Genomic DNA, 23,692 nt, shown 5'->3' with positions numbered 1-23,692 from the left:
TTTCTCTTCTGCTCTATTGGAATGCTGCTTTCTAAGTATGTTCAATAGCATATTAGAAGCAAGTCTCTAATTGGCCATATAGTACCAAAGACCTGACTATCTAATGTGAGAAATCAACATCATGAAAACTTTGAGAATATCAAAAAGAAGCAAGGGAAGACCACAGGTCATTTTCAGCCATTCCCTATCCATTTAAACCCCATAATTACAATATTATATTTAGTACCAGGGGACAGTGTTAAATGTGAGATCATCAAAAGACCAGAATAATCTTCTTAAAGACAAAATAAATTAATCACTGACCTCTGTTTTATAATGAGGATTTCACAAAAAAACCCCAAACACATTGAAGTTCAATTTACTCAAGTGTTCCATGTTCTTTATCTCCTATAAGACTCCGAAGCAGAGTTTCTTTAATAAAAATGACTGATGTACACCAGTTGCTCCAAATTGCACATTTATATGTATTCACTAGAGCCCATGTAACCCATCATGTGTAATATCACCAGCCTCTGATGCTGCTTTTCAGTGAGAGAGGGGATCAAACTCACAGTTTTTTATTTACTCAGAAATGAAACAGAGTATATCCCCCAAATACAGATATGCAAACTTGTCAGTGTATTTCTGGTAAAAACATAACCAGATAACTATTCTCTTTATGGTCTGTTATATTCATATCACAGTAGCACTTTCACTGTCAGCAAGGACTTCTTGGCCACTCAGGGATGAAAGCAGAGCAAACCTAAATAAAATTGCCAGTCTGGACAAGGACTGAGCCAAAATCACTGTGAGAAGAGTCTCCACTGTGTTTCATAACACAGCCTACAATAAGAGAAAATGAGGAGAAATGCTAAAAAAGACAGATTACACACCTGGTAACTTCTCCCAGGTGGATGTGACACAGGGAATACAAAAGCCCTGATGTCCTTTGGGTGGTGGCAAGAAGGTGATCATCTCCCAGTGCTTTTGGACTGGGTGCTAGCACCATGTCCCCATGGACAGAGCACTGCCCTTGCTTGGCAGGGAGGGTGGGAGTGATGGCAGGAGTTGTGGGCCAGAGGTGTTTCTGCCCAGTCTCCTGCTCCCTCTCTTTAAGAAGGGGAGGAAAGGGGATGAAGCCCTGCATCCAGTCATCTCCTAGATCTTTTAATTTTATACCACACACACACACACACACACTCATACACTTCCTTGTTCTCAAATTTCTCTGCCAGCATAACTGGAGATAAAAATCACAATGATACATAATTACAATGAAAAAGCTGGCTAGAAGTCATTCCAGTATTATAAAACAAGTCCCATTTATTTAGTTTATTAATTAATAAATAATCACTTATTTGCAAATACAGTTGCATTGATGGAACGTGCTGATGACATATATCTTCTTGGACAGATGACTTAGGAAGGCACTGAACACCCAAGGAGGAGTTGACAAAAATCCATGCATGTAGGCCATTTCAATTAAACTAAACTCTCTAGAGAAAATCCAGCATTTTCCACAAGGAAATTCAAGCCCTTGGGACAGAGCCATGGCTGTGGAATGGCAGTCCAAGCCTGACAAATCTGTGACAGCTGGACTGTTGGCACTGCAGTCACCCCACAAGGAGAAAGAGATTCAGAGGGAGGCAGTTCTGGCCCTGGAATCAAAGACTGGCTAAGTCAGATTTAGCCTCAGTCACACCTGCCAAGGAAGAATCACCACTGTAAAGGAGCCTCAGGGCACCAAGAAATGCAACATGCAAAAGACTACCTGCAGGAGAAGGAAACAGTGAAAACAATGGCTCTATTCCCTTCAGGCTGCTGTGCATGCCAAGAACCTGCTGTGCTCTTTAGTCCTAGCCACAGCCTGCTGGCAAGGCAGAATTTGTCTTGGTTTGCCTCAACACCTCTTAAACCTACAACTTAATGTCACTGCCACAAAATAGTGCTTTCCTACAACTGCTTTCATGACTATTGCACGTTTCCCATAGCACCCCCTCCCAAAGAAAAGGGTCAATTTACAGCTCTCATTCTGCCTAATACTGACCTCTTCCAGCCATGTTTCCCACAGCAGCAATGCAAAACATCTCCCCAACAAACACAAACAGAACAGGGCAAAGAACAACATTTGTTATTTGAAAAGGTGCAATTTGTTATCCTTTTAACACACAAACACTTTGTGTTCACCATCACAGCCATTACTGATTTCTTATACTGGCATGCAAATGGTAGTTTTACAGGTATATTTATATATGTTTGGGGTTGTACACACACATTGCCATAGCCTAGCAAGAAGCTGGCCAGCAGCATGGTCTCAGCCAGAGACAGGTTTGCTGATGGGCTCCTGCCCAGTACCAGGCTGTGACTGGAGCAATACTTCTCCAATATCACTCATGCCCTGTGGCAAAGTGTGGAAAGTTTTGGATATGAGACAAGAACCACTTGCTTATCTATTCTCAAAACTCCCCAGTTTATTTAATTTCACAGAATCACAGGATCTTTAAGGCTGGAAAAGATCTCTAAAATCATTGAGACCAACAGTTAACTTAGCACCAAGTGTTCACCACACCAAGGATGGTAATTCCAATACTTCCCTGGGTAGCTTATTCCAATGGCTGAGCACCCCTATAGTGAAGAAATGTTTCCTAATGTCTAATCTAAACCTCCATGGAGCAACTTCAGGTAATTTCCTCAGGTGCTGTCACTTTTAACCTTGGAGAAGACCCTCACCTTGCTACAACAATCCAGCTACACACTCTCCAGGTCAAAATCCCCTCTGGGAGCTGTTGAGAGACACAGTCCACTGTGAATGCAGTTCCCTGAAGCTAGCAAAAGGGGCTGACGGAAATGAAGAAATCCTACTTGAAATGTATTTGGTATCCAAGGTAGAACTGGCTCCTGTTTAGATGCCCATATTTCAGTTCACCTTAACAGCAGAGGGAGAAAAGCCCCCTGCTTTCCTCACACACCTGGAAGCAGTAAAATGGAGCATCCCATTCTCCACAATGAGTTTTGATAAATGGATGCAGAAGTGTGTATGTCTACAAATGACAGCTAAAGAAGTAATAAATACACATATACTTTTGTTTTCCATCAAATTACCATTCATTTTTTAACCTGTTTACAGATCCCTCGTATCCATAATCTTCCCTTGGAAAGGAAGCTTTTATCCTGTCCTCTGAGAGCCTACTTCTTGACTTGTGACTGTTAAGGGCATTAAAATATGCAATACCACACACAGACACACACACACACACACAAAAGACTTGTGCATTCTGATAGGCTTTAAGATTTCATAGATTTTGTCTAAATGCACCATGGAAAACTCTAATGGATCTGTTTATCTATATTTTAACATGTGGATGAGATGCTGCTCTATACTGCATAGATGTCATGCTGTATAGAGTGACAGTAACAGAGAAGTGCAACATGAATAGCACCATCAGTTTACAAAATATTTGTGACTAAAAAAAATATTCATAGTTAGAGCCACTTCCCTTAATTTGAAAATGAATTCTTGTTCCTGAAACACTCCTGATTTTGTTTTTTAAAAAGAAATTATTTCAAAATGAACCCTTTCTCAGTGAAGACTATTTGCTGAGTTCCAAGTCCAAGTTTGTTTAAATTTTAATGTTTTCAGAACAGGATCACAGGATAATTCAGGCTGCAAAGAATCTCAGGAGATCTCTGGGTGAACCTCCTGCTCAAGAAGGGCCAGCTCTGAGGACAGCCCAGGGTTTTATTTAGTCAAGTGCTAAAAACTTTCCAGGGTGGAAAACCGAACAATAAATATTTATTCAAATATTTGGCTGAATGTGCTTAAAACCCAAACCATACCAGTACATACTTCTTCATTTCCAACCCACACCTCTGCTGAAGTCAAACCTACCAAATCCAAAATGTGTAGCAGGTGAAACAAGCCTTAGAAAACCATTAAAGGCTAAATCCAAACTCCACAGTAATCAATGAAGTGATGCCCTTAGTGTTTGTATAAGAGAAATGTTTCAGCAGGTGGCAGTGCTGAAAGGACCTGTCTGGTGGGACCAGGACAGGTTGTGAACACATGGCTCTTGCCAGGGATGGAGGGAGGCTGAGAGCTGAATGCAGGTTAAGGAAAGAGAAAAACCACAAAGTGTCCCAAGAGAGGCTTCGGTCCTGGGAGCTCTACTGAAGATAAACTCTGTCATAAATACTGACACTGGGAGAGTGCAGCAGTGCCTGTGTCCTGTCTCCACATCTTATTCACTAATAAAAGGCCTGATTCATCCCTTTCTTTTTGGAAGTCAAGAGCTGATTCACTGGAAAAAGTCCCGTAAAAATTGCCTAAGATGTGAATCAGGCTGAAAGTCACTGGCATAATTCTTCCTTAGAGCTTCTGCACTTCAGCTGTTATTGGGGAAAATAGTATGGAAATGAGACAGAAAAAACTACACCAATATTCCAAATATAGATATTTACATTCAATTTTCCCATCTTTTCACCTAGGTTTCCTCATTAACTATGGATGATAAAAAAGAGCTTATGCAAGGATGAGTGATATTTTCATACAAATGTTTCAAAGAAAAATGATAATTGAAAGAAGTACTTTTCTAGAAATTAATACCTTGGACATTCTGAATATTTTGTTTGCTTGTTTGTTTGTTTGTTTGTATTAAATCACAGAATTCACAGATCAAACTTAAGTACATTTTTCAGGTTTTAAAAGTTAGTTTCATGTTTCAGTGGGAGTCTGGAAACAAAACAAAACACATTTCAGTTACAATAGCAAAGGACTTCCTGTCCTAACAAACAATTAAATACTCTTGTGGGATTTCATTCAGCCTTGCTCCTCACCAAAATATTTCAGGCCAAGTATTAAGATAACCTGAAGTTTAATTTGCATTATAAATAAACCCTGACTCTGGGGGAACCTATTTGGATGTTATCAAGAAATATAAAGAATTCAGCAGCATGTTAGTGGACACTGCAAAATTATATGAGAAGTCTAGAGCAGCTGCAACTGTATTCTGGTTGTTTAAAAGGGTTTTTTTTTTGACATGGCTGTTGTATTGTGCATCCAGTATACAATCTCCTTGTCAATGACATCAGGGCAATCAACGTGTGCAAAAAAATGGATCTTGCATATATGGCATATTTATAGCCACATACTTTCTACCTGTCAATATAGTTCAAAGGCAGTGAGTGAGGAAAGTTCAGCAGATGCAGCATCAGTTCTAGGTCTCATAGGATGGTCTCACAGGTTTTATTTTGTGTCATGTATCATGCAACACATCTGGGCAATAGGACACTTGCTTTGGCTTTCCCAGCCTTCTTAAAAGCAGCAGCAGCAGCAAGCAGTGGCTTCACATTGTCAAATGTATTTGTCTAGCTGGCATTGCTCCTTCATCTCACTGATAATTTGGTGCCTACTCAATTTCTCTTTTCTTCAGAGTGGTCATTACCTTGCATCTTTCAACATGAACAGCTTTTGTTTCCTTTTCCCCCCAAACCACAATGAGATTCAGACAAAGTGTTGTACAAATATCAACTCTGCATGTGCTTTTGTGTGCGTGTGTCTGTCCAAACAGTTCTTAAAAACACTGGCTGCCATGTTTTGTTACTTTGGTTTTCAAGATACTCCTTCAGCAGCAAAATCATCTAAATTGGTGAGGGTGACAATGCCAGTATTTTGGGTTGGGCTCACATCCTTTCCTAACTGAACTTGAGTTTCTCCAGCATCTTGATAGTAGGAGTAGGAGGCTGGTTCAGTGTAGGGCTGAGAATCCACAGACTCAGTGTATCTGTAGTCCTGCTGGCCATCTTCAGGCAGTTCAGGTGGTTCTGGTCCAGCAGGCACTGACCAGGCAGGTTCAGAGAGTTGGGAAGGTGATTTCAGCACTGCCACCGATGAGGCTGGTAAAGGCTGCACTCTAGGGTAGGAGGCATAGGGAGAATTATTAATTTCTGAAGAGGTGGGCTGGTGTAAGTTCTGTTCCAAGGAAGGGACTGAGACTTGAACATATTTACCAGTTTCTGGGTCATAAAATGTCTTTAAATTAACTTCAGCTGGTAAATCAACTACATAATATTGACCAGAGTCAGGGTCTTGGAGCAGTTTCCTCTGGGTTGAAGAGGGTGACGATTTTGCTGCTGGTGCAAGCCTAGATTTAACAGTTGTGGTTTCCGTGGGAGTAAAAGTTGAGGGAAGGGGAGGATGAAGAGGAGAATATCCTAAGGGAGAAGCAGATAGTGCTGTCTCTCCAGAATGAGCAGGCTTTCTCCCTACAGCCTCTGTATGCTCAGTCTGTTGGTTTTTCTGCTGCTCCTGCACTTTTTTCCTCTTGTTTGCCAGCTTTTTAGCCCGGCGCAGAGCCTTTTCTGTTTTGGGTGGCACAGTAGGTGGCTTGCCAGCTGGTCTGCCACCAAATCCCCTGGGCTCCAGCCTCCCATCTTCCCCTACAACACCAGAAAACCGATTCCTCTGTGCTGAATCCATCATCTTTTCTGCAGGCACGTAAGTTTGCCTCTCCAGTCCCATGTTCAACAAGGCAGGATTTGTAACATCCTCTGTCTCTCTAAGGCCAGAAATAGTTGCTTTGTCTGACAATGAACTGGCAGCAAGAGAGTGCATCGTGCTTCCTGACCTGGGGCTTGTAACAGCAGAGCAGGAAAGACTGTCTAACAAACCTGGTGCACCTTCTGTGTGCAGGATGTCCTCTAAAGTGTCATTAGATACAGAAGAACATGTGTGGTCCTCTAGCATGGAGCCAGTCACAGGGGAAATTGTCTCCCTAGAGATTATTTTTTTTGTACAAGCACCTCCTTTGCGGTTAGATAAATGATGATTCTTAAAGTAATTTGTCTTTCTTTCTGCAGGATAGCTGGCCTTGCTTTGGGCTTGGTCATTTTCCACACCTATAACTGGCTGTGCTAAGCTGTGTCTTGCCTTTGTAGGCTTCTTTTTACTTCTACTTACATTTTCCTCATTCATTTTCCCAAATTTATTTAACAACATACAAGTCTTTTCATCTTCTTCTGTCAGTTTTCCAAATGAAAAGCTCTCTGTATCTTCTAGAAGACTAGGATCCAGTGAGGTAGATCCAGTCTCACTGGCTTCTTTTTCTCTGTCAGCTGCTCCATCTCTCACATTCTGCTGCCTTCTGTGTCTTGATGCCCACCAGGCAGCCTCCTGGGCATGCAGCATGTTCTGGTGCTGCTTGTTGTAAACTGCTGGGGACATAAACCTACGTTCCATTTCCTTGTAGCTGCTGCTCACTGTATCGTCCAGGGAAAAGGAGCGGAGCAGGGGCAGCTTGACAGCCCTTATTACCTGAGGAGACCTGAATTTGTTATCTTTGATCATAAACAGGCTGGGCTTGGTTGAGCTTGAAGATGATGGTGTTTGTGGTTCCTCAGACCTGGGGATGGACATGTCTCTTATACTGTCAGATGCAGGATTTGTGCTGTTGGTCTCTTCCCTTTTCTCTCTCCCTAGTTTCTCTTTTGCCAAGCTCCTCTGTTCATTCCCAGTAACACTTCCCTCCCTCTTCTCTGCTGCACCAGTACCAGGGCTGATACAAGCATAGTACTGCAGTTCATCTTCCCCAACCTCTTTCCCTCTCTCCTTGTGTCTTTTCTTACTTCCTGATCCCATTTCACTGTCAGTCCTCTGGCTTTCTTGGAGGCATATCTGCTCCATCAGGGGCACTGGCAGAAATGGCTCTTCCTGAAGTGGCTGCTCCACTGTGGAGACAAAGGATTGCTCTGAAGAACTAGTGCTTCTTTTGCCACGTGCTTCATGGCCAGCTACCACAATGTTGGTTTGGGTGCCACTGTAAGGCTCATCTTCTTCTGGTGAGAGTTGGTTTAGGAGTGTTTTGAAAGCAAAATTTTCATTCTGAATAGCAGCTTGTCTTTCATTTTCCTTCCCCTGCACACTGTGATTTTGCACAGGCTGCCCAGCTTTTGTATCTACATTGTCTCTATTGAAAGGTCTCTCTGCTGGATACTGCTGATGTTTCCCTAAATCAGATTCATTTGATTCATGTCTGAATGAGGAGAAATGTTCATTATCCCCTGTGGTTTTAACCAGATCTTGGTGTTTTGAATTGTCTTGCTGCATGCTGTCTCCAGTTTGGTAAAATGGAAGGTCTTCTGCTGTCTGGGGTGAACTCAAAGTCAGGTAGTTACCTGTGAAGTGTCCAGTTAAATCAGTTTTACTGTCCTTTTCATGAACACTGCTAGGCAATACATAAGCTATATCGCTCAATTCATCTTTCTCTGTAATATTTTTCTCATTTTTGTCAGGCAAAGTTGAGAATGAGGTATTTGCTTTTGTACTCTCCTGAATATTTTCCCTTGTTCTATTTTTCTCCTCCAAGGCCCTTAGCAGGGGGGCAGGGGTATAAATGCTTTTAACACGTTTGCGCACATCCTTTAAATTAAATAACAGACTCGATGCTGTCAACCTGTAACCATCCCAAGACCTGTAATCATCCAAGGTGCTCTCCTCAGGGTTTCTTGAGGCCGTGCTCTCTGTGGGAGGAGGTGTCAGTGGGATCACCTCCTGTTCAGCAGTGCCCACCTCCTGTTTTGGGGGTATGACAGGAGTCAGGAGTTGGGTGATGTTGAAGGAGGGACTGCTGGATGCAGGGGAGCTTGGATGTTTAGCCAGAGGAGCCACATGCAGGCCGGGGTCAGCAGCAGTCACCTTTTCAGACAGAGAGGTCTTGTGGCTGTCTGTGACCCTCTCCTTTGCGGGCTGTCTCTTCCCTGCTGCCCTTTCTGCAGCCCTCTGCCTCCTCCAGGGGGGACAGGCACTGCCCAGCTGGGGGCTGAGGGATTCCTGCTCGGCTGAGGTGCCCTGGGCTTTTGGGGCAGGTGGGCTGGGGGTCTCAAACCTGAGTGAGGGTGAAACCATCCTGTAGGACACAGACTGGGGGGACACAGAGGCCTGGGACAGGGCAGTGGGGGACAGTCGAGCTGGCACAGGGGGTGGGGGCACAGGAGGGGCTTCGGGGCTGGGGGGTGCTGAGGGATGGCCGGGCAGGGAGGGGGGTGGCAGAGGAAGGGCAGGTGGGGCAGGGGGTGGCCGAGGGGGACCCTGGGGTACATGGTTCCTAGGGGGAGGGGTGGGAGGGAAAGCAGCAGGAAAGTTGGTTTCTGCAGGGAGGGGACCCTGAGGTACAACTCGGAGACAGAAAGAAGCTTCTTGTAGAGTTGGCTGAAAATCTTTGTCTGTCTTCTTAGCAGCAGTGGTCATGACAGCTGACAATTTATGTTCCTGTGTGTGGGATCCTTTAACAAATGGTGATTCTTCCTTTTTCAGTTTTATGTCAACAAATTCCTCCTTTTCTGTCATTTTTTTATGGTGAACATTCCATGATTCAAAAGCACTGTTCTCACTGTGAAGAAAACTACCTTTTTTTGCTGGCTCACTAATTTTCAAGTTTCTATTTTTTAAAGCCTTCTTAGAAGAATGGGAAAAATTTGACTTGGCTACTTTTGACATCTCAATCAGCACAGGATAATAACCATCAGAGTCCCCATAACTCAGGTCTATTTTATTAGGTCTTCTCTGTGGCTCATGTTTGCCACTGAGATAGTGGCTACCTTGACCAGCCTCAGAAAATTCAGAAAGTTCCTTGTGGATGCTTAAAATGTCTGTGTCATCCCAGGAAGCAATATCATTGCCATGATTTATTTTGTATTTTTGAAAGCTATTCTTAATGGGCTGCTTATTTGCTATCAGAGAACTTCCTGACCCTTGGTCTGCAGTCTTATCAAATGTCTTGATCAATGAGGACACTTTTGAAACGTGCTTATTATTCTTTGGACCAGGGACTGGCAAATTCAATTTATTTTCCATAGCAAAGGTGTTTTTAGCAATCCTTTTCTCCTCCGAAGCACACTTAGGTAACTGCTGGAATGTGGAAGCCCATATTGTATGTTCATTGTTTCTTGCTGTTAGCTTGTCACAGACATTGCTTTTCTTGATGTCATGGTTTAACGTCCCTGAGTGAATTTTAGCAGACAGCTGGAGGGCAAAGTCAGGTGAAATGGAAAGCTCTGGTTCATTGTAAGGGTCTTCGAGTTCTGCTACACACAAACTTTTGAAAGCCCGAGCTGTGAGGCTGCTCACCTCTCTGTCTGCATCATCCAGGAGACTCCCAATACTTGAGGAATCACTGTGTCCTTCTGTATGCTTCTTATTCCCCTGCATTGTTCATGAGATTCATGGGTGAAGTATCCAAAGGATTAGTTTCAGGTGTTGAATAGGCAGCTGACTTTGTGAGGCAGATCCAGCTGTTTGCAATTCACAAGCACAAAGTCATTCTTCCAGATGGTGCAGCTGTACTCTGACTCATCTTGCAGAATAGCTGAAAGAAATGTTCTTCTCTGCAAAGCCAAAAATTATAAATTACTATTTTTCTATATTAACACTACTAGACCAGAGAGCATTTTCTAGATATATCAGTCACCGACTAATTTTGTCATGCTAGCAACACAATGAACAACATTAAAAACCACTGTTATTTTGGTCAATTCAAGTACTTATGGTAGATAGTTAAATTTCTGGAAAGAGCCATTAAAAAAAGTATTTTCACTTCATATTCTTTACTTAGGCTCTTAAACAAGGACATAAAGAAGTTTCAAGAACTTCCCTTTCCATACATCCAACCATAAACCCTTCCAAGTGCTGTGCATCCATTTAGAAAAGAATGCTAACCATTTCTGGCCAGAAAGAACTAGTAACAAAACTTACTTAGAAAAGGTGTCACTGAGTAAATCATTGCACACTAAGTCCAAAATGAAAGAAAAGTTGGTAAAACTTAATTGTCACAGCTTTGTCACGATAATTGCCATGAACACAACCCTTGTTTGAGAAAACAGAATGGCACTACAGGTAAAAAGGGTTGCTGTTCATGTACCAGAGAAATGGTGGTGCCACCCACAGCAGGGTGCAGTTGGGCTGGTTGCTCTGTTGGAGCTGAAGAGGTGCTAACATCAGCTTAGCCAGCAGAAGGCAGGAGTGCCTCGGGGACTGTAGCACACCCACTAAAGCAGCACAGGGAACATTTGGTTTCAGTTCCAGAACCCCTGAGAGCTAAAGGTAACCCGTTCAACACAACTGTAAGATACCACAGATTGATTATGATACACAGTTAGGGCCCACAGTACTAAGGTTTTTGTGTATCTTCTGTCTGAACACAGGATGGGAGAATCATTTCATTGAACAAGTAAAAGCAAAACAGACCTTCAACTGTACTTGAAATCTCTATTCTAAAACTCTTCACAGTTTCTCTGTAAACTCTTTAGATGACTTTTCTCACATTTGAGGACTTAAACAGAGCTTTGACTAAACTGCAGGGAGACTCAGTTTAAAAGCACAGTCCAGAACTGGCTAAAACTCTTTAACCAAAGTCTGGTCCGTGTCTCCATTTCCTCCTTACAATGGCATGATGAACTTGTGATGAGCTGAAACACCACAGTTCACATCTACAACAACTTCTATGCAAGTGGAAGATATCTACATTTCAGCTTGGATCCACTGATTCAGCCCATAGAACTGAGAAATGAAATTCAGATCTAGATCCCAGCCTCTCCAGGTGTCCAAATCCTGATTCCACCCTGATCCACCTGTTTTTCTCTGAAGTGATCCAGCACTGGTCAAAGTATGAAAAGTAAGAGGAGCTGAGCTTAATCAGCTGAATTACTCAGTTTTTGTTGGCTGAGTTGTTTCTCCAAATGAAAACACTCCTCACCTTCCTTTTCTATTTTAAATAATCTCAGCTAACCTATTTTTAGATTCCAAGTATCATAGTGAATTTAGATCCTGTCCTACCAGCCATGCAATTCCAATGACTTATGCATAACTACAATAGATTTACACCAGAAATAAAATGAGGCAAACAGATCTTTTTCATCTTACTTTGTACAAATATTTCTCAAACCTGAGTTTCACTCCTCTCACAGACATGCATCTTTGTGTATAATGCAGAAAAAAAAAAAAAAAAAAAAAAAAGAAGACAAATGAAAGGCCATCCTACTCCTGGTTTTGATTCTTAGCTGCTACATAAATGAGAAATACAAGTACATACCTGCCTTATAATTTTGCTTCTTGTTTTTAGAACTCACTCTCATACTTGTCTTTGGCTTCTTTTCTGACCATCTTTAGTGAGGAGGTAGAAATAGTCCAGTGATGTAGATTCGGCAGAAGTAGTGTCCCAGGATGTTTCTGACCTTCAGCATTTTTTTGTTCCTAAGTGAACTCTGCAATTTGAAAACAAAGATATTTGTTTGCACAATCTGAGGATTGTTTCTTTTTTTTTTTCATTTGTTTGCTCCCATTTGACAACCATTTTAGGACTAATTTGCAGGATTTCTTACAAAAAGAGACAGCTGTCCATCCCAGAGTGACCATAACCAAACACCTGTTGGGTTTGATAGCTGGTGGAGGGCAGTCAGGCTCCCAGCAAACCACAGTCACAACCTCCAGCACACCCTGGTAGCCCCAGCAGGGACTGGCAGCTGAGTGAGCAATGATTTCCTGGCACTCTGCCCTTTGCAAAGGCTGGGTGATGACTCCAGGCTAAAAAGAAGAATTCTTCCCTGCTGTGCTACCCTTTCAGAGGGACTCAGAGGAAAATATGTGCTTCCACTCCACTTGTATATGGCTTTCTCCTGTCAACAAATACAGACATCAATCTGGTGGACTTGGAACTAACACAGCTGAGGTTAGAAAGTCCATGGTTTTCACTGTCCCTGTGGTAAAGGAGATGAAAGGTAGGCAGCTGGCATGCTAAGGAGCAGTAAATAAAACATCTTTTTGCTTCCATGCATGAACCAGAGGCAGGAGATGCTACAGGAAAGCTCAGCATAGGGAACATGTATTGCTGCCATTCTTCTGCTTTGGAAACCCCCAAGGCTCAGGCCAGTTTCTCTAATCTTTGCAAGAATATATCAATTTCTTACAAGGAGAACTGTCTGCCCTGAGGTAATGTAGATAGCGCAGTCTTCTCTAAGGAAACTTTTGGGTCAGCTTGATATTCAAAACTTACTGGCAAAAGTGGCAACAAGGGCTCACCTACTGTGACTGTCCTGCACCTCTCCTGAGGAATGGCAGCTGTCAGTGTGTTTAAGGATAAGCCTGTACCAATCACAGCTTTTTGTTGTCTAAGATGTGTAGGCAAAAAAAGTAAAACTGAAAAAAAAAAAGCAACAAACAACAAACAGTGCTCTATCTGGTTGCAGCCAGATGTAAAAGGGTAGAAATCCTCACTCCAGAGACATGCACTCAGTTCCCTCTTTGCTCAGAGGTTAAATTACCATTTTACTGCTTCTGTGGTACTCTTAACAGTGCAAAGCCAACACAGACATGGGAGATGCTGATTAAGTTCTGTCTCACTCATTAATGGGGCTGGTGACTGCATTCCAGTTGCACAATGTTTATCAGTACTTAGTGGTGGTGGTGTCTGAACTAGGAGGAATCTTGGCTTTCAGATCTCGTGGACGGAGGTCTGGAAAAATATATTGTCCCTTGTAAACTGAGAACTTTTGCTGCAAAGTGAGTAGAGTAACTATAAACATGGGCATGGTGATGTAATCTCAGCAATTATTTTCCTAGATGGAGTCACGGTCACAAAAACAACTCGGCGCCACTGACGAAGGAAAGAATAGTGACTGCCACTGTCTCTGAAACCCTTGTGACAATCCTTGTCTTGCCTGGACACAATACAAGTGCTTGTGAAGTGTAATGTTTCAAGCTGGAAAAGCTGTATCTGCACCAAGTGGCCAAGGTGCAGACTATTACTGGGATTGGATGGAAGCAGCAGCACTGTACTGATGCAGCTATTCCTTGTATGAATATAACAACTATAACAACTATAAATAAAACAACTATAGCTATAACAACAATATAACAACAGTATAAACAACTTCTTAGGCAAAGAAGCTGTTCCTGACTGGTTTAATAACCTGGTAATTTCTTTACCTTTTTGGACAAACATGGTAACTAAGAAGCAAGGTGCAGTATTTGAGCTCAGGTCAGGGTTCAGATGGTTCAAACATTTAAGGATGTCTGAATTAAGTCTAAGCTAAAGAAAGAGGAAAGCAATGCTGGACATCTATAAATGCTTGGAAATGCTGAGAAATGTGTGAGGTGTTAGTGGTAGGCATCATCTGATATGAGCTACCGAAAAAGTTTGCATGAACACGGATTTAAAGCAGTTTAATCAGAAACTAACCTCCCCTCTCTTTTAAACAGGAGGCTTTTTTCAGTGTCTCTCTTAAGTTCCCAGCAAGTTGTGATGAGGAGGTTAAATTACAGATACTATTCCTGGCCTGGCACAGACTGAATGTCAGCCTTTTTTTTCACTAGACAGGAGCTGGGTAAACCAGCAAACTTGGCTGGGGTGTATGACATCACTGCTGCTGCAATATATAAAGGACCAGTTGGTTCCCCCACCCCCTTGGGCTGGTATTTGGCTGAAGGGTTATGCCATGAGACATCACAGTGGCATTTTGGCAGTGCCCTTGGGAGTTGCACAGCAGCCTGAAGTCAGCACTGCATTAGCCATGAGAATGAGAAGGAAAAGAAAGATTTTTTTTTTTTCTCAATTTTTGTGAGCTGGTTTCTGCATGTGGCACTCTGTCTGTGGCATCCACCATGGCTCCAGCCCAAAACAGAGCCCTGTGGTGACTGCTGGTTTATTCAGCAGCATGCTCTACTTACACACACACTGCTTCTTTAAGTTTCCATGGGCCTGTAATGACAATGAATAGTTAATGTTCCTTACCATGGGAAATAGGAGAATCCCTAACAAACTGATGACTTTTTTTGCACAGGTTCATGTTTGTTCATGGCACACACAGGACTTCATAGCCAGAAGAGAGCTCTGGATGGAAAAGGGTCTCTTCAGCTTTGTGCCATGAAGCTGACACAGAGCTCCCAGCCCGAGTGGGGCTGGCTCAGCAAGGTCCCCTGGATATTGGCAGAAAACCCTGCATGGCAGCAGTGCTCAGCACACAAATGACTACAGTGTGCTGCTGCTGCTCAACGAGCACAGCACTGATGTCTTCATTGCACATTTAGGAAAACAAACAAAAAGGTGTCAGGGAATTAACATGTGGACCTGGGGGAGGATCACAACACCCCCAACAAGCAGGGAGCTGCCTCCAAGAGAAGCAGTAGTGCTCAAGCTGCATTTTCCCAAACTGTTAAGAAAGGCAGTTTCTAGATTGAGGAGGCCATAAAATTAATAATTCTACTAGCACAAGCCTCTGTTTCCCTCATCCAACAAGATCACTTTCACCAATTCTTTGTAGTCATAAAGGGAAACCAAAGGGAATTCTCCTGCTTGGGGGAAAGAGGAACCACTTTACTCAAATACAAGTATCTACCACAGCAGATGGAGGATGGAGAAGAGGATCTCTCCAGCTTAGGGTGAAAATCCCAAACACTGGCAGGAATGACTAGCATAGAACAAGGTGACCTCAGCTATTCCAGCACCAGATCTTTGATCATTGCACTGGAAAGCAAGGCAAAGAAACCATGTGTCTGAACCACACCAGTGTAGGGAACTGGGTCCATTCCCCTGGAGGGTTTGGCCTGGCAATTATGTCTCGAACGTCTTGTTCTGGGCCAGAGAAGAGGAGAGACTGTTCTTGACTTTGGGCCAACTTCTGTTCTCAGTTACACTGGTATAAATCTAGAGTCATTTTACAGACGTCAGTAGAACAACTGAGAACAGAATTGGTGACTGAATACATCAACTTCCTCAGCCAACACTGGTGCACTCTCCAGAAGCTACATATGCAACTGCAACCACAGTAAAGTGAAATCCAACATCTGCAAATAGCCAAACCTCATCCCCATGAGGTATTCAAACCTACATGCAAAGGAAAGGCGTTGGAACCAGTACCCCATTGCTGTGCCACCAAATCGTGCCCTCTGGGCAATTCTGATTTTCTAACTTGTATTGCTCATCACTGAAAATAGCACTGCATTTGGGATAATGTCATTTTGTTATTTTCTGCAATATTCACTAGAATACATAGACTTAAGAGTGCTGGGGTAGGCATGGTATAGTTCCAGACTGCACCAGCAGAGCTGGCTGCCAAACCAAATTGCCATCATGTGGACAATAGCAACTTTTGGAAATATGTTTGTGTATGTTTTAGGGGACGTTGTTCTCATTTAGACAGATTTTGAAATTTCACATGGAATAAAGATTCTGAAGAGAAATTAAATTGGGAATTTCAAAATTTCATCTAGAATTAAAAAAGTGTTTTTTAAATTTTAGATTATTTTACCATTTTTAGTGAAAAAAGGCTGTGAGAAATAACACACACATATATATATATATACATATACATGTATATAATAGTTATAGTAGTATGTTATTACTGTCCTTAAATCAAAGAGGGTGTATGCTATTTAAATTAACTGAAGCCTTTCATTTTATTTTCTATGCCAAACAATACTCTGATGGTACTGCAACAGAGAGTGTGATCTTGTTCTGAAATTTCCCTAAGTAAATATTTCAAATTATAAAGCCCATAAATTTCCAATTATCTTTCTAGGGGAAATGTCATTAAAATGAATATGATTGTGATTTTATTTGTTTAATCAAACCTCTTTTTTTTTTCCCTGAAAAAAAGAACTGGAGTCTGTTTCTTCCAGTGAGCTCTACTGAAGCTACTTCACTTGTTCCAATGGGAGCTGGAATTTGTTCCTGGAGCTGGGAACTCATCAGCTCCAGGAAGGTCAGTGTAGGCTGGTGGAAGTATGAACACAAGGAAGAAATGTACCTTGCTAATGACTGTGTGTTCTGTGTCCTGCTATGTCCTTTCCTCAAAGGAGGGGAACCTCTTCCAGCCCCAGCTGAAACTCTTACCTTTCCAGCTCAGACCACAAAGCTTCAAACTCTGGAAGGTGAAGACCTCACATGAAGAGAAATGGGAGGAACAGAGACAGCAAGTGTCTCTACCTTTCCCTGTCTGGTTCAGGGGCAAAGACCCAGCAGTTATTTATTTCCAGTTGGTCTCCGGGCTGCCTCTCCCAATGTGCTCCAAATGCCCCATCCTGCCCACAGGCCTGTTAAGTCTGCAAGAAGGAGATGTCTCTCAGAAAGGGGTGTATCTGAACTGAGGCTTTCTTGCAACTCCTGTTCATCCTTTGCATCTCCAGATCCAGTGTCCTTGAAGAGCCAGTATCCTGCAGACACATGGCAGGGGAGTCAAATGCAAGAGCACATGACTGACACAGGCCAGGGGCAGGTGCATCACCTGACAACAGCACGAGCCCATGAGAAACACAGGGCAAAAGGGATGGTGCTCCTCCTGTGACCTGAAGCCAGCACAGACAAGTGACATTTAAGCAACTGAACCCAAACAGTGTGTTTCTTGGCATTAAATGTCTGCCTGGGAAAGGCCACTGTCTGTAAGTAGGTCAGTCACTATACACCAAGATATTTATACAGCTCCCCAGCAATATGGTACACGAACACCTCGTGGCTATTTATCTTTGCAAAGTCTCCCACTGCAAGCAGGATCTGTGTCATTTACAGATCAGCAGCTAAGGACCAGCTTCAGCTGGCTGGTTAGCCCAAGATCAAAGAGGGCACTTGTGGCAGGGCAGGGAACCAAATCTGTATTTTCTTCAAAATGTGCATTTTCTGAATTGCATGGGAAGAGCTTAACCTTTCCCAGGTAAGGCAAAAATATGCCTTCCTAACTCATGGTACTTTAATATCTGTGATCCCCTCCCACCCTCTTTAAGCTGAGTATGGTGCTGTAGATTGGTATTACATTGTATAGCGAAATCCAATCAGATTTGGAGGTGACTGACTGCAAAGATCTCTGCTTCATCTCAGGTGCTTGATACTTAAATAAATGCTAAGATTGTTAAAACTCAAGCCTTCCCCACTAGCTGATGGTGACAGCTGACATGACAATGGTACAGTGCCCTCACTGAGCACTGGAAGGATTTTGGCTGATGAGACAGGTATTCAATTTCCTTCCATTCAGACTCAAGCAAGACTTAGATGATGAAAGATTCTGAGTTTTCACTTCCTGAATGGCAGAAAGGAGATTTTCCCATAGCAGAGGAACATCACAGCATTGTAATGGCTAGAGGTGGGAGATGACAAAGGGGAAAAGGAAATAAAATATATTGTCATGAAAACAAACATAATGTTTTGGATGCCTTGTAATCAGGAGCACAGCAGACAGTCCCAGTCCCTGTCATGGGAAAATTATAATGGCATCAGCAACTATGTTAGACACAAATGGGAGGCAGGTGTATTCTCCTCTGTGACCTACACAAGGAAATCTGCAACCAGCCATGCCTCACTTCTCTTTCCAGGCTGGGGAATCTGAAACCATCCCCCACTTACACCGCCCTCTGCTCATCAGCCCCAGCGCACTGATACCATCAGCATTGTCAAGTTTACACTCGAACCATCTCAGCTTCTTGACAAGGAGTCTGGCCCACACCCACCACACAGGATACAGTCTCAGGAAATAACAGGCTTGCAGAAAAAAGGGATTATTATTTTACTGGTAGTCTCTTTTACTGGTAGTCTCTACTATTTTTCTTTATAACTTTTGGATATTTTCAAGATTTGGTCAAAGACTTTGCTGAATCTGTTTTCTATTAAGAAAAGAAATCAGAATACTTGTACATTCTAGGTTCAAAATTATTCCAACTTCTAAGAAGTTTTCTCACCCACTGAATTCCATAGGATTTAGGGACAGGCAATATACCAAAATACCTGTTTTATGCTACCAAAGGCAAAAAGGTGTAGGTATGAGAGGTGGGGGAGAAGGTGGGGGCTCTGGTTTTCAAAATATTCTGGCTTAGGTTGCAGGAGCAGAGCTATTTCTTACTTATACCTTGCTATAGCTGTCAAATGCAGCCCAAATAGCTCTGCTCCTGAGCACCAGTGTGGCAGGGAGGGTAATGCTCAGTGCATGCCAGAGCACATGACTCAAGCACATCACCATCCTTTCACATAACATCTCTCCTCCGATGACAAACTGCTCCTCAACCATTTGTGATTATAACAGAGCCATTCCAGTTGAAGGACAAAAGCTGTGGCTTGTCTTCTGCCTGCTATGGAGCATGGCCATGGGACAGCCACACATCTATGGGAGGAATCTCAGAGGGCAGGGGAGAGCCCATCCTTGCCCCAGGTATCTCTGGAGACCATACTACTTTCCTCCTTTAGAGAAGCAAAAGACAGGAGAAAAATCTCACCCTGAACAAGATGACAGTTCCTTCCAGTTCCCTCTTTCTGCATTGTACACAGGAGTTGTTTTGGTTTTGCCCAGGAAATGCAGACTCCCTGTTCAGAGATTGATTAATTGTTATGATTTAATGGTGTATCCCGAAGGCAATTCCTCACTCTTTCACAGTTAATGCACTTGCTATGATGTTTCTTGTGATTATTCTGTAAAGGATATATGCAATAAGACAGAAAAGGAAACATCAAGAGTTTGAAGCAGAATCCACACTTGTTCCTCAAGAGATAGACTGTTGCTGCAGAACTTCAATGATGCTGTCAGCACATTGACAGACCCTCTCAAGAAGCCTGAAGACAAACAACAGCATCCCTGTCAGCCTACTGTCACCAGCTACTCTCCTTTCTATCCATTCCTTCTCCTCAATTCTCCCAGACACCACAGAGGTGGCAGTTCTAGATGCTTGTCTATGGCTCCATTCAATTCACAAGCCTGATGAAAGACTAATTTCTCAGTTTTATAGAGACAGACCAAGTCCTAATATCACTACTTCAAAACAGATCAGTCAAAACAAAAAGTCTCAGTAAACAATGTAATGATAAGGAGTGCTGCCCCACTGCCCCAGCACAAACCCTGACCCAGCTTGCAGGGATCAATTCCCTCTGAGTATGATGTAGTTTCTGCACCAGCATCCTGGGCACTTTTCCCAATTTCTGCACAGTGAAGTCCTGTGCTTTGAAATGTGCAAAGGGTAGAGGCAGCAACACATGAAATACACCCCAACAGAACAACAGACATCAGAGGAGTGCAAAAGTGTACATGGGTCCATAATGAAGCAGACAGGCAAGCCAAGGTGGCCTTGAGGTGACAGCTAATGTCTGACCCAGGTAAAGTTGATAGACAGAGGCACATCTGAGGATCTGCAGCAGCTGCAAACTCCAGAGACTGCTGTTTGCTGACTTTGCATGTTAAGGTGTACCCAAATGTTAACAACATGCATCTCTTTGAGAGACTCTTCCAAAAAATTACAGAGGTTTTCATATCTGTCTTTCACAAGTGGAAAGTATGAATTAGGTGGCTTTTGTGTACCTGAGTCACAACCTTATCACAGTTCCCAAAACAGCCTTTTGCACAATGTGTAGGTAATAGGGAAAGCATCCTTAGAACTAATGGGATGTGGCTATGTGAGAGGCTGAAAATAAAGATGCATCCCTATTTGACCTTCTTGGTTCATAAAAAGATGGGTCTGACTGTTACCAGATCATTTAGATTAATCATTACTGGCTACTGCCTTCTTGTATATCATTATTTGCAAACACAGGTGATGGATGATAAAGAAACCTAGCACTATAATTAAATTCTGCTTTCTATTCCTGTGCAAAGGGGATCATTTGTCAGGGAAACCCAAGGGAGACCTTACTTCTAGGTGAGGGTTACCCTCTTCCAGCTTCAATGCTGCCTTAATTTCTCTGAGACTGCTAAAGGACAGGGGTCTTGGTGGCAGTCTCTTCCACCACACACACCTGAAAGCCATAAAATCCTGGCAAGCAGCAAGAGAGTCATGACACACCAAGCTCAGCACACCCACAGATATACATATATAATATATACATATATACACATATATATACACACACACAATTTCAGACTGGTCCATCCCAAAGTATATGCAGGCTTGATTGAAGAGGAACAGCCTTATCTCAAGGGTAAAGGTCCCCTGTGAGTGAAGACATGCAGCTCTCACTGTGGTCCTTTCCCCACACACCTGTCAGCTGGCTCACAGACAGCTGATCCCAAAATGCAACACAACCTCAAGCAATGCCCAGTTACTCCAAAGCAGTGAACTCACCCTCTCACTCAGAGTAGCCAAAGCTCTATGTGACCTGGCACCCCAGCTGCAGCCCAGCCTGCAGCTAAAAGCCACTTGCAGAATTTGCCTCTGCCAGCAACTTTCCCTGTGTGTAACTCAGCTGGACTAATGAAAGACTGATACAGATGAGTGGAATTTTCTCCCAGCATAGCTCATAGGGTTAGTTGACTTTGTTTCTGGTCTTGGAGGGATTAACAGTTTTGTGGACCTTTCCCGCAGCTCTGGTAATGCAAGTTCAGGTGAGACAAGCATTTCAGAGAAGTGGGTTGGAATAAGAGGCTACAGAGCAAAATTTCTGTGTGCTTTTGGCTTGTAGTTCAGGGATGCAATTACACCTGCAAAGCTCCACCCAGCTGTGGCCTTCAAATTCCAGCTGTTTTGGTAACTAAGCCGAGAATGTGTATATAAATACCTTCCTAGTGACAAGCATGGAAGGATAGAGAAATGAAGCTGGGGAGTTTTCTACATCTTAGTATTTGTCACAAATACTCATCCTTCAAGCACTTTGTTGAGGACATTTGCTTTTAAATTGGTCAGTTCCTTGAAAAAATGAAGGAAGAAAGCCACAGACTTTGATCCTGTCCAGAGAGCTTATTTGTCCTTTTTATCTCTTGTCTCTTTTCCTTCTCCCCTGCCTCCCTGCCAGAAATGGCAGAGGACTAGAGAGGAACCCTCTAGCTGGTACTGAACAAATTCAGTGTGAACCAGTCTCTCTGCTGTCTGCTGCTGCAAAACTTTTCCCTATTCAGATTTAATCAGATTTACCAGTTCAGAAGCCATTTTAAGAAAGCACAAGCAGTTTGGCTTCCCAAGGTCAATTTTAATTATTTCTGTTCTTTTTTTTGATACTGAGTTCTGCAGCTACACTAATAAAATGAAGTTCCTTGGGATAGCAGACTAAGAAGTTCTGCAACAACTGAAGAAAGAAAAGCCTATGCCATTTAAGAAATCTTCCAACAATTAAAATTGGATACAAGTCATAGTCACAGTCATTTATAGTGGCCTCTTAGCACTGCATAGGGATTTGAACTATCTTACTTTTTCAGGCTCTGTAGCATGGTAATTACTTTTAATAAAATATTTAAATTATTCTATTCCTATTTGTTAAAAAAGAGAAATATCCAACAGCCTTCCAAACCCTATACATATCACTAAAGTTATAAAGAGTAACTTATCTGTAGGCAGTAATCACCTGGAAAGTAAAACCAATGTATATTCCCTTAAAGTTGTTTACAGCACAATGTGCAAGAATTAAATGAAGCTTCATATCAATTTAGTGCTCTTTTAAAAAGAACATGCCCCTTTGCAAAATAATTACATGTCATAAAGAGTATTTACTGCAAACAAATCTATATCTATGTCTCTTTCCACATACAGATTTTCAGAGACAATCCTGCATTTCTCTGAGAAAAAAAAAAACAAAACCTGGACAAAATGAGAGGACATTCCACCTCTAATCACTGAAGAAAAGATTTAAATGCTGTTGGATTTCTCTTACCTGAACAATCACATTACTGACTCTTGAGTGCACACACATTCACACACTCAGAAACCACCATTCTCCACAATTGCCCTGTTTTAAAAACACCCATATGCTTCCCTCTTACCTTCTGTGCTCCAGCTTCCTGACAGGGACAATGCAGGGCTGTGCTTTCTTCCCTTAAGTCAAAGCCCCAGCACATTTTAGAGCAGCCTGCTTAGTATTAGCAGTTCCCATATTTATGTGTGTCGGACTCTTCCTCTGAACATGGTTATTTTAATAAAAACGATGACTGAAAATAAACAAAACAATAAAACTGGAGGAGCTAACCCTCGAGCCCTTGCAGACCTGCCCAGCCAGGTGAAGTGAAATGAGCAAGGAATCCCAAGTTAGTAAAATGTATTTAAATAGTTATAAGGCAAGGGGAAGCCAAAGGGAGATCATGGTGGGGAAGAGGCAAACATACGTATTGGAATAACCACGCGGTGTCGAGTAACAGACAGATGAAACAAACAGTCATCAGCTATTTTTACATTCAGATTGGCCATTGGTAATTCTTCAGAGATAACTAATACAGACAGCAGGGCTGTGCTATGGGCTGGCTGCTGCCAGTGAATCAAACCTTAGAGCAATGCAGTTTTGTACCTACAGGTGGGAGGCAAAGAGTTTATTAGGGTCACCACTAAAAATACTGCGTACATATGCACACGAGTAACACATTGCTGTCCTGTGGGTGCTTTTGCATAAATAGCTCATTTCATCATCAAGGCTGGACACATGTAGCCAGTGTTCTTGGAGTTCTTGGAGTAAGGACCTCTTCCACTGTCCTTCCAAAGCAAACAAGATCAGCCATGCTGCTGGAAGACACATGCCAGCATGGGGTTTCATCTGGCACACTGCAATAGGATGCTGGATAATGGGGGAAATATGCCATGGAGTCAACAAGCCACTTTTGTACTGCAGATCTGAACAATGGATGGCACCCTGTGCCATTCTGAGTGCACACAACATCTTACTGGAAAGAGAGTCATAGGGCTCTCATGGGGTTCAGCTTCAGGTTGGACTTTAACACAAAGCCTACAGCAAAATGAAGAGCAGGATCTCCTGTGGTTACAGCTCAACTCCCTCTTCCATGGCTG

General features: G+C 42.7%; 1 protein-coding gene across 3 annotated transcripts in view; it reads right to left on the bottom strand.

Moving 5' to 3' along the window:
• Window positions 1-3,060: 3,060 nt before the first annotated feature.
• The window catches only part of LOC306805258 (cardiac-enriched FHL2-interacting protein), a 39,927-nt gene continuing 19,295 nt past the window's right edge, over window positions 3,061-23,692 (bottom strand). For 2 of the 3 annotated variants that reach the window (XM_079312869.1, XM_079312870.1), the window contains exons 2-3: window positions 12,060-12,231; window positions 3,061-10,356 (exon numbers count right to left, since the gene is read on the bottom strand). In XM_079312869.1, the coding sequence (XP_079168995.1) occupies window positions 5,588-10,180 (4,593 nt within the window). In that variant the 5' untranslated portion in view covers window positions 10,181-10,356; window positions 12,060-12,231 and the 3' untranslated portion in view covers window positions 3,061-5,587. Of the gene's footprint in view, window positions 10,357-12,059; window positions 12,232-22,680; window positions 23,021-23,692 lie in introns of those variants that run through there. The other variant, XM_079312868.1, reaches the window with a different exon arrangement.

Source organism: Erithacus rubecula (genome assembly GCF_903797595.1).
Source record: "Erithacus rubecula genome assembly, chromosome: 9".
Lineage (NCBI taxonomy): Eukaryota > Metazoa > Chordata > Aves > Passeriformes > Muscicapidae > Erithacus > Erithacus rubecula.
Note: the sequence above shows the minus strand (reverse complement) of the source record. Positions and strands in the feature narration are given on the sequence as shown.